At 42.6% G+C, this 11,897-nt stretch overlaps 1 protein-coding gene across 1 annotated transcript in view; it reads left to right on the top strand.

Annotated features, from left to right (window-relative positions):
• The first annotated feature begins 394 nt into the window (after positions 1–394).
• Positions 395–11,897, top strand: part of LOC130290907 (protein FAM162B-like) — a 35,259-nt gene continuing 23,756 nt past the window's right edge. The window contains exon 1 of the mRNA XM_056539115.1: positions 395–626. Within this exon, the coding sequence (XP_056395090.1) occupies positions 473–626 (154 nt within the window). The 5' untranslated portion in view covers positions 395–472. The remainder of the gene's footprint in view (positions 627–11,897) is intronic.

Below are 11,897 nucleotides of genomic sequence, written 5' to 3'. Positions count from 1 at the left end.
GTGAGAATTTAAAATATTTTTAAAAGTCTCCCATTTAGTGTCAGTATTCTTGTTTTTGAGGACATTATCCCATTTTATATTGTTAAGGGCGTGTTTTTAGTTACAGTAAAACCTCATTCAGACGACAACCCAAAATTGTCCAAATAAAGGTGGTCTTCTGAAAGGTTTCCCTGTACTGTACCTTCCAGGCAATGTTTTCAGACAGGTGACCAGCTGCCTACGTGCAATTTATCTTAAGCAGTTCATAAAAGTGCAGCTGTAAGTTGTCTGTCTGGGAAGAATTCAGACATTTGTAGCTGTCACTGTGACTAAGGAGAAATGTGCAGCCAATGGGACTGGGACTTTCACACTTCCTAAAGTGACGTATACACCCTGCACTAACACTGAGCAGTAAGGGGTTAGTGTGCAGACATGCCTGCTGGAGCTCAGCTGTTTACAGAGGCCTAGCAGAAGCAAATCCACTGCAGACACAATGTCAAGACTGACTTCTGTCGCTTTAAGATCCCTAGTTAGGGGCACCCTATTTACTCCTAGGACTAGTACAAGGAATACCCTGCACACAAGATCATACTGCCAGAATGCTAATCCTGCCACAACAAGTGCGACTAAAAACGAAGCCTATGCTGGTGAGTACAGCGCGCAATGCGATGCACGTGGAAAGTATCTGCTAACCTAGTAGTTTGCATGTCAGATTTCCTTGTTATATAGAAATATTATGTTATGCACAGTTTGCGTTACTACTGTAACTTTATAGAGGTGACCTTTTACTTTGTAACTACTGTTGCTGAGCTATAGCTGGCGATATATGGGAAACAATGGCCTCCAGTCTATTCTGTTATCCTATGGAGAGCAAAAGAAATCATTCCGAATCAGATATGTGTGGCAGAGAATGGATTTCCACATTGAAATTTGAATATGCGAAAAATAAAAACAAACAGATCAACAGTCTGAGTGCTGTAACCCAATACATATATATATATATATATATATATATATATAGATATAGATATATATATATATATATATGTTGCAGAAAGGTGGAATGTGCTATGCTCAGGGGTGCGGATGGTGCTTGCGGGGTGCCGATGGCTGCTGGTATCCTACTGTCAAACTCCAGGGAAAACTGGATACTTGTCTGGGCGATGATCGGTAATATATCAGATGAATAAGAACAGTCCTGGAGCGTGAACGGGAATGCTATTTTATTTAATATAAAAGACAATGCGTTTCGGGACGCAGCTCCCTTTTCTGTCAGGTCACCATGAAATCCGTAAACACAACTCTGCAAAAATGCCACAAAATACTCAATGGAAAAATGCTGAGTGGATTCTATTCCATGTAGTGTCTTATCTGTCACTACAGAAGAAGGTGTACAAGCCCTCATGTCATGCTTTTTCAAATACAATAATAACATAAGATCAGTGTTTCCCAACCAGTGTGCCTCCTGCTGTTGCAAAACTACAACTTCCAGCATGCCCGGACAGCCAAAGGCTGTCCGGGCATGCTGGGAGTTGTAGTTTTGCAACAGCTGGAGGCGCAATGGCTGAGAAACACTGTCAAAGGCTGTCTAGGCATGCTGGGTGTCTTAGTTTTGCAACAGCTGGAGGCACAATGCCTGGGAAACACTGCCAAAGGCTGTCCGGGGATGCTGGGAGTTGTAGTTTTGCAACAGCTGGAGGCGCAATGGTTAAGAAACACTGCCAAAGGCTGTCCGGGGATGCTGGGAGTTGTAGTTTTGCAACAGCAGGAGGCATACTGGCTGGGAAACACTGACAAAGGCTATCAGAGCATGCAGTTGTACAGTAGTTTTGCAAACGTCAAATATACATAATTTTGGATTGCAAAAAATACATTATTCTTTTTTTTTGGGGGGGGGGTGCTTATGACTTGGTTAGCTTTGTACGTCATTTATTTTTTGGCAAGTATCGACATTTTCCAATTTTTCTATCAAATTACATCAAGAAAAATTATTGGTGCTCTTTATTTCATCAAATTCTTTTGATTGTATTTCACATGGCAGTGAAAGCTATTTTGCATAAAGTAAAGTGGGGCACTGACATTCCAGACTTCTGACAGTGTGGTGTAGGGCTGGAGCAGCTGAGCCAAAAAATAGTTTTGTTAGCAGAGCTCCAGTGATGCCTGTCTTCTTTATTTCGGGGACAGGCTCACACTGCAGCAGCTGTAGGTTTTGTTTGTTTTTGCAGTACTGATGTATGCAGTTCACTTTGTGATGTTTTTGTTGTAACATTTATTTGGTTACAGAATCTGTTGGTGCTATATTTAAATATAAAAATTATTATTATTATAAAATATTATTATTATTATTATTATGACATGACTTTAAACAAATATTTACAACCTCAGCAAAAGCAAAACCTTAATATTAGCTAGATTCCAGAACAATCTTAAAGGGGTACTCCCGTGGAAAACTTTTATTTATTTTTTTTAAATCAACAGGTGTCAGAAAGTTAAACAGATTTGTAAATCATAGAATAAAATAATGTATGGAGTGGCTCTTGTTATATCTATGCCAAAATAGACCTGGGCAGCCCAATAATAACACCTATACCCACGGTGTTTAAAGTTATATAAAAATAAAACACAGGAATTGGGGCTCAAAGGTCAATGATAGTGGATACCAAGTGTAAGTGAAAATAAGTATAATAATTTATTAATAATCGGCAATATTATAATACTATAAAATAATGGTATACAGTGGTAACCGTAACCCACAGGGCCCTTGTGGAATCACAGTATTCACTAAAATAATAGTATCAGGATAAAAGTAAATATTTGCTCAAATAAAAAATATAACAAACTCGCAGCGTTTCTGCCGGCGGGGGTGCGATTCGCATAGCGGGACGCGCCCGCTCGCGAATCGAATCCCAAGTCACTCACCTGTCCTGGCCCCCGGCTGTCATGTCCTGGCGCGTGCGGCTCCGCACCTTAGGGCGCGCGCACGCCAGCTCTCTAAGATTTAAAGGGCCAGTGCACCAATGATTGGTGCCTGTCCCAATCAGCCTAATTAGCTTCCACCTGCTCCCTGTCCATATTACCTCACTTCCCCTGCACTTCCTTGCCGGATCTTGTTGCCTTGTGCCAGTGAAAGCGTTTAGTGTTGTCCAAAGCCTGTGTTCCAGACCTCCTGCTATCCATATTGACTACGAACCTTGCCGCCTGCTACGTCTGACCTTGCCTCTGTCTAGTCCTTCTGCCAACTCTTCCTTCTCTGCCTCGGCCTTCTTGGACTCTTGGTCTTCTGGAAATTTTATTCTGGCCTCTTTGGTGAATAAGTTCTACATCCCGGTGATCCGTCTCGTCAAGCCGCTCTACATTTCCTCGGTCAACGGAGTTAAATTGGACTGCACCGTGCGGATTTCTCCTTCTCAACTGTACCTCTGAAGTCCTCCTCGGTCTGCCATGGCTCCAGCATCATTCTCCCACCCTTGACTGGACCACCGGGGAGATCAAGAATTGGGGCCCTGCTTGCCGCAAGAAATGCCTCACGTCTCCTCCCAGTCCCGTCAGGCAAGCCTCGGTGCCTCCTCCTACACCTGGTCTCCCCAAAGCCTATCAGGACTATGCTTTGCCTTCTCATAGCCCCTGTCCTTGTAACACTCTGCCCCGTGCCAAGCTTCACCCTCTGCCCCCCTCCCCATTCCCACTCCTGCTGAACTGCCTGCATTTGATGAGGAAACCCTACAATCGCTCCCAGTGTCCTCGTCCCACATGAAGCAATTGCCGGACAAAAAAAGGGGGAGACCTAAGGGGGGGGGGTACTGTTACGCCGAGCGCTCCTGGTCCCTGCTCCTCCCCGGAGCGCTTGCGGCATTTCTCTCTCTGCGTTTCTCTCTCTGCGATTCTTTCTCTCTCCCGGTCAGCGGGTCTGACCGGGAGCGCTGCACTGACATTGCCGGCGGGGATGCGATTCGCATAGCAGGACGCGCCCGCTCGCGAATCGCATCCCAAGTCACTCACCTGTCCCGGCCCCCGGCTGTCATGACCTGGTGCGCGCGGCTCCGCTCCTTAGGGCGCGCGCCAGCTCTCTAAGATTTAAAGGGCCAGTGCACCAATGATTGGTGCCTGGCCCAATCAGTCTAATTAGCTTCCACCTGCTCCCTGGCTATATTACCTCACTTACCCTGCACTTCCCTGCCGGATCTTGTTGCCTTGTGCCAGTGAAAGCGTTTAGTGTTGTCCAAAGCCTGTGTTCCAGATCTTCTGCTATCCACATTGACTACGAACCTTGCCGCCTGCCCCGACCTTCTGCTATGTCTGACCTTGCCTCTGCCTAGTCCTTCTGTCCCACACCTTCTCAGCAGTCAGTGAGGTTGAGCCGTTGCCGGTGGATACGACCTGGTTGCTACCGCCGCAGCAAGACCATCCCGCTTTGCGGCGGGCTCTGGTGAAATCCAGTAGTGACTTAGAACCGGTCCACCGACACGGTCCACGCCAATCCCTCGCTGACACAGAGGATCCACGTCCAGCCTGCCGAATCGTGACGCAAACCTCATAAAATAACATGAAATCAATAATAATTGTAAAATTGCCACCAAAGTATTGCAAATTAGCCTATAATAGAATATTATCCACACAGTTATTAGCAGCAAATGGCAGTCCTCATGCAAACACACTGCTTCAGCGTAATTTGGTCTGCAGCTGAGGTAACCAATAGCAACCGTATATATGTCCTTATTGGAATAATGGAACTTAGTGTCTGATAGTCTCCACTGAATAGATATAGCAATGGACTGTCGGCAAATGGCTAGTTCATAGGCATATACACTGTAGCAATGTAGAAAATGAGATAGTAGCGCTTAGTGTAGGAAGATGCTTTTAGATCTCACCGCTCCAGGGCTGCTGCGCTGGATGTCACAGGGAAGCCGCGATCTCTTTTTTGTGTCAGCGATGTGTCACACGCTCTCAAGCATGAGTGGGCCTGCCGGAGACTCGGCTGTCTCCAATGGTGGCAGTGCCGGGTTGCGGTGTGCTCTCGGCAGCGGTCTTTCAGCGTTGCATTATAGTGGGCTCTCGGCCGTGGTCCTACAGCGCTTCTATCTCCTGGATGGATGGACAAGATAGCGGCGTCCTCATGGCAGCGAGGCGCGCATATGGCAGACTAGGTGGCGAAAAAAAATAAAATAAATGCCTCTCGTCTGGTCAGTGTGGTAAGTGACCGACTAGGGCTTAATAACTCTTAATAGAGGTGGTCGCAATGTTCATAAAACGGGATGCTGGACGCGTTTCAAAACTATCTCAGTTTTTTCCTCAGCAGCAATCATAGATACATAGATGATATAGGGCTATATTGTGAACTTTATATATAGTTAACTCCTCCTCTACCAAATCGTCACTTCCAGTGTCAATAAACTGTAGTAGTAGTAGTAGTACAAAATCATGAATGAAGGTATTTTGCTTCAATGGAATATATAGAGAATAACTATATTTAATAGAATCCATATAGAATTTATAATTATGAAAGTGTATTGACACTGAAAGATACAATATGATCTGAAATAAATAGGTGCATTATCATTATAAACATAAAATAGGTAGATACATATATATTTTCACTGAGAGCTACATATGTATACTCTACTACATATAAAAATATTAAAAATATGAATCAATTGATATGAATAAATCTACCTCAAATAACTATATAAAATTAATATAAAAATAGAAGTATATAAAAATATACAAAAATAACACATGATGACAGATATAAATATATTCAGAGCAAAATATAAAATTATTATAATGATCTATAATTGTGTGACACATGATGGCTGGAATATGGAAATGTAAAAATACATATAAAAAATATACCAAAAGTGTATGATTAACCCCTTAAGGACCGGGGGTTTTTCCGTTTTTGCATTTTCGTTTTTTGCTCCTTGCCTTTAAAAAATCATAACTCTTTCAAATTTGCACCTAAAAATCCATATGATGGCTTATTTTTTGCGCCACCAATTCTACTTTGTAATGACGTCAGTCTTTTTGCCCAAAAATCTACGGTGAAGCGGGAAAAAAAATCATTGTGCGACAAAATTTGTAACTTTTGGGGGCTTCCGTTTCTACGTAGTACATTTTTCGGTAAAAATGACACCTGATATGTATTCTGTAGGTCCATACGATTAAAATGAAACCCTACTTATATAGGTTTGATTTTGTCGGACTTCTGGAAAAAATCATAACTACATGCAGGAAAATTAATACGTTTAAAATTGTCATCTTCTGACCCCTATAACTTTTTTATTTTTCCATGTATGGGGCGGTATGAGCACTCATTTTTTGCGCCGTGATCTGAAGTTTTTAACGGTACCATTTTTGCATTGATAGGACTTATTGATCGCTTTTTATTCATTTTTAAATGATATAAAAAGTGACCAAAAATGCACTATTTTGGACTTTTGATTTTTTTTGCGCGCACGCCATTGACCGAGCGGTTTAATTAATGATATATTTTTATAATTCGGACATTTACGCACGCGGTGATACCATATATGTTTATTTTTATTTTTATTTACACTGTGTTTTTTTTTTTATTGGAAAAGGGGGGTGATTCAAACTTTTCATAGGGGAGGAGTTAAATGATCTTTATTCACATTTTTTTTCCACTTTTTTTTTGCAGTGTTATAGGTCCCATAGGGACCTATAACATTGCACACACTGATCTTCTATGTTGATCACTGGTTTCTCATAAGAAACCAGTGATCAACGATTCTGCCGCATGACTGCTCATGCCTGGATCTCAGGCACTGAGCAGTCATTCGGCGATCAGACAGCGAGGAGGCAGGAAGGGGCCCTCCCGCTGTCCTGTCAGCGGTTCGGGATGCCGCGATTAGCCGCGGCTATCCCGAACAGCCCGACTGAGCTAGCCGGGAACTTTCACTTTCACTTTTAGCCGCGCGGCTCAGCTCTGAGCGCGCGGCTAAAGGGTTAATAGCGTGCGGCGCCGTGATCGGCACTGCGCGCTATTAGAGGCGGGTCCCGGCTTCACTATGACGCCGGGCCCGCCGTGATATGACGCGGGGTTACTGTGTAACCCCGCGTTATATCAGAAGAGCAGGACCAAGGACGTACCGGTACGTCTTTGGTCCTTAAGGGGTTAATATTTGAAATTGTAAAAAAGTTAAAAATGGTAACACATATAATGTGGACTAAGAAATATAGAGAACTAGAGAACACACAGGGGGAAAATGGCAATAAACTAGCTATATAGTAAAAAATAGCAAAAAAATTGCAGTAAAAAATAGCAATAAAATAGCAGTATAATAGCAGTAAAATAGCAATATTGCTAGGATACTACACCAAATAGTTGAATAATAAGCAGTACTAAATTAATGCATTCATGTAGATGTGAGAAAGGGCCCGATAAAGGGTCGGTCGTGTTGCTGATAATACAGCCAGACACACGATCGGCCATCCAAAGGGACCTCCCCACATAATTTAGTCTAAAAAGCCGAACAGTTCAATATCGTTATTAAAATTAGGGGAAAAATTTAAAATGTGCCGACAAGGGGTGCTTTTGGTTTTGCTTTTTGATGTTATACTTATGTTCTAGGATCCGAGTTTTAAGTGCACGGGATGTACGTCCCACATATTGTTTGTGGCACGGGCACTGAATTAGATAAATCACCCCCTTGCTGGCACAGTTTAAACAATCTTTAATAGTGAAGCTAAAATCATTGGAGGTTGAGTTGACTTATACTGTCCTTTTTTCAAAATTGGTCACTTTGCAGTTAGGACCACATCTAAAAAAAAAACCTTTTAAGATCTACTGGGGTGGAAACCATATTTTTTTGTATATTTTGGCGAACGGTGGGAGCTATCTTAATTGCTAAATTAGGGGCTCCGGTATAAATTATAGGAGGTCTTTCCGGAATAATATCACCTATCATTTTGTCCTGTTGGATTAATGGCCAGTATCTTTTAATAATATTTTCAATTTTTCGGTATTGGGTGTTGAATGGGATGATTAGTTTGGCATTATCAATAGTAGTATTAGTGATGGGACTTGGATTTTTAGGTTGGAAAAAGGGGACTCTGTCCAACTCTCGTATTTTATCCAGAGACTGTTGTATTTTATCAGGTGGATACTGTTTGTCAAGAAATTGTTGGGTAAGATTTTCTGCTTCAATCTGGAAAAGGTATGCATAGATACCTAGATATCCCTCAGATAAAGACCGCCTCTCATTTTAAGGGGTGGGTCTGTCCCAACGTGTTTTCCTTACACTTGGGGGATTCATCAGAAAACTACAATTGGAGAACAAATAGTCACCATAACAATTGATAGCATGCAAAGTAAACATGATAACAAAAAGTTAGAAGTGGGTACCAGTTGAGCAGCCGATCCTGGGTCACATGCCCAAATGGGGTCACTTACAGAACATGCCGTAGAACATTGCCGTAGACGGCATGTAGAGGGAGATGTAGGGCAATAACCAGTTAACTTTCTCTCTATGCCCATAATTCCCCTTCACTTGAAGTTTCTGCAGAAACCAGCAGCCTGGCAGTGGAATTTTGGCGGGTATTTCATAGGACATAATACCAGCCCTGTGCTTTCTGCAGCCTATTTCATCCTATACATCCACTATTCATCCTGGTTCCTGAGATGTTGATATCCTACTAAGCCTTTTCTCTGGCCCCTTTTTGAGTCCCCCAGCTGCCATGACAACCCATTGACACCCCTTTGATGCCTCTAATAAATAATCAGCAGTTCAGGTTAAGAGAATCCATAATACATGCCTCCTCAGGCAGGATCTACAGGCTAAGTCTATTGTATACAGCAATAAAACAATGAGGGAGACAGCACTTGAGGGGAAATGAGCACTTTGTTCACACACATGCGTGACCGGTTAATCACTCTATCAATATTTATTCTAAGCAGTATAGATTTCATCCAGAAATACATAAAGTGCTATATATGAAATATCTATATGGTGTTTTATTTCATGCCTCACACAGTTTTATCAATAAACATGCAAATACATGCAAGTGTAAATCACATCAATATCAATAAATTATCCCCAAATGTGCCAAAAACACAATTCATAAATAATAATAATGAGTAATAACCAGTGCCATTTGGGCATAACAAGCCTATTGAGCGGCACCCATAAAGGTAAGCATATGACTGCCCCTGATGAAGCCAACTTGAAACACGTGTCGATGGTGAGGTAGACACAGGTGAATTAATCTTTCATACATTAAGTACTTTATTATCTGACCCTCTGGTGTATTTTTAAAAAGATGTATATAAATATGCACTTATTGTATGTTCTAGGTGGCATGGCCCTTATACCTGTGTAGCTACAGTCCAGCATAAGATTTGTCTACAGTTGGTATATGTGAATTGGACACACTTATCTTAGGGGTTGTTATATTCAAAGGGGTACTCCACCCCTAAACATCTTATCCACTATCCGAATAGTGTTGCTCGCGAATATTCACAATTCAAATTTTATTCGCGAATATCGCATATTCGCGAATTCGCGAATATTCGCGAATATAGCGCTATATATTTGTAATTACGAATATTCGTTTTTTTATTTATTTTTATTTTTATTTTTTTCACAGTACACATCACAATGATCATCCCTCTCTGCTTCCAGCCTATGTGGTGTAAGAAGGCTCTAATACTACTGTGTGAGACCGGTGTGCGAATTTTCGCATATGCAAAATTTGTATATGCTAATTTGCGCATATGCGAATTTTCGATTTTCGCATATGTTAATTTTCGCACACGCGAATATACGCATGTGCGAAAATAAAACGAGAATATTACGAATATGCGAATATTCGCGAATATGACGAATATTCGTCCATATATTCGCGAATATTCGCGAATTCGAATATGGCCTATGCCGCTCAACACTATATCCGAACTCAATTTATTTTGACTAATCACCTGAACATGCAGGTGCACTTCGCAGGGTTATGTACATACCAATACTTAAAAAGTACCTGTCACAAAATAAACTTTTCTAAACTAACTCAGGCTATGTTCCCTAACTACTAATACTTCTCCCACCCTTAAAAAAATTTCAGAGCTTTGAAAAGCTCTGCATCATACCTTTATTCTTGCTCACATAGTGCAATCTCCCAGCAGAAGAAAGTGGGTGTTTCCCAGCAAGCATGACATCACTGAGGCCTGCTGGAGGACCACTTCCGCCCTCACATCGTTGCAGAGCTGTGATGAATAGAAGACCTCAAGCTCTGTGCAGCCTTCAGTGAGGCTCTTTGCAGCTTTCAGTGAGGCTCTTTGCAGCTTTCAGTGAGGCTCTGTGCAGCTTTTAGTGAGGCTCTTTGAAGCTGTCAATCAAGCTCAGTGCAGAGAAACAGTTCCTGGGTTTGGACTCCGGCAAGGCCACAGGAGGAGACCAAGCTCACTGTAATTGCAGAAGGGACCAGAACAGCGCCACCTCGCGGATGTTTTTTCTATTACATTGTAAACATATTTATGTTGATAATTTTAAAAGCAAGTGAATGGGAAAGTGTCTGCTAATTACACAAGGAACACTATATTAAAAGTTTTATTTGGTGACAGGTACTCTTTAAAGCATGGACTCTATGATAACACTACTTATCCATACTATGGCCCAGTATTAAGATGACCACAGGCTGCACAGCCTATCTTACTGTACATCAGTAGGTCTTAGAGAGGTTATCCACCATGCCTTGGGTTGCACCAGTCACCATGCAGCTCTGTTCCTTTATGGGTCATTGTAGCTGCTATGCCACTCCCTGTCAGGAATCTTTAATTTCCCTCACACCATCATGTAGACCCTGTACAACACAGAGTGATACCAGAAACAACTGGGGTAAACACAGTCCCAGTCCAAGCCTATACGCACACACAGGGCTGCCATCAGGAATTCCAGGGCCCCTTACACAGCTCAAGGCCTGGGCCCCCACGGGGCCCCCCCCCACCCCTCCTCTCCCCGTGGCACACGCTGGATATTATTATAGTATCGGGCTCAGAAACATATCACTCCTGCAGTGACAAAATAATACCATCATACTGTAAGAAAATAAAACCACAATACACAAACCAGTATCACTAATAACACCCCTATACAAGGGGCATATAATTGCACCATCACCACTACCATTACCACTGATATATTGTTATTGGATAAAAACCACTGTACAAAAACCAATACCCCTCTAAGGGTAGGGTCACACACAGTGCATCCGCAGCATATTCTGATGTGCTGCTGACAGTCACAGAGCGACTGCAGAGCGAGCCCCTACTGTGGCGGGGTAGCTCTGTGTGTCAACCCGTGACTACCGGCGGGAAACAGACAGCTACGAATGGACACACAGAGCTACAGGAAGCACGCTCTGTGACTGTCGGCGGCGCATCCACAACATCAAATATGCTGTGGATGCGCTGTAAGTGGCCCTACCCATAAATTGACCGTACAGAATATCACCAGCTGTACCCAGGTGCTGCAGACTGTATAAGTGATTACAGGTACATACTCACAGGTGGTGTCTTCTCTGTTCGCAGTCGTTCACTTTTCTCTTTCTTCTCGATCTGTCCTGGGTCATCATGAAGACGTCTCCCGACCACAACTCGTCTCCACTGAATCTGCCAAACAAACATTTTAGGCTTCTCGCTACAGCAAAATTCTCATCTTTATACAAACCCTCTATAGACAGGGCCCTCTGTCTCCGTATAGTATTAGGCCCCCTTACATTGCTCCAATATAGTGTAAGGCTCTCTCACATTGCCTCCTGAGTAGCAAGCCCCTCACATTACCCCCATAAAGTATTAGGCCCATATTAATTAGGCCCTATAGATTATTAGGCCACCTTACAGTGCCCCCACAGATTATTAGGCCCCTTCCATTGCCCTAATAGATTATTATGCCCCCTCACATTTCTCC

The sequence above is a fragment of the Hyla sarda genome, chromosome 9 (genome assembly GCF_029499605.1).
Source record: "Hyla sarda isolate aHylSar1 chromosome 9, aHylSar1.hap1, whole genome shotgun sequence".
Taxonomy (NCBI): domain Eukaryota; kingdom Metazoa; phylum Chordata; class Amphibia; order Anura; family Hylidae; genus Hyla; species Hyla sarda.
Note: the sequence above shows the minus strand (reverse complement) of the source record. Positions and strands in the feature narration are given on the sequence as shown.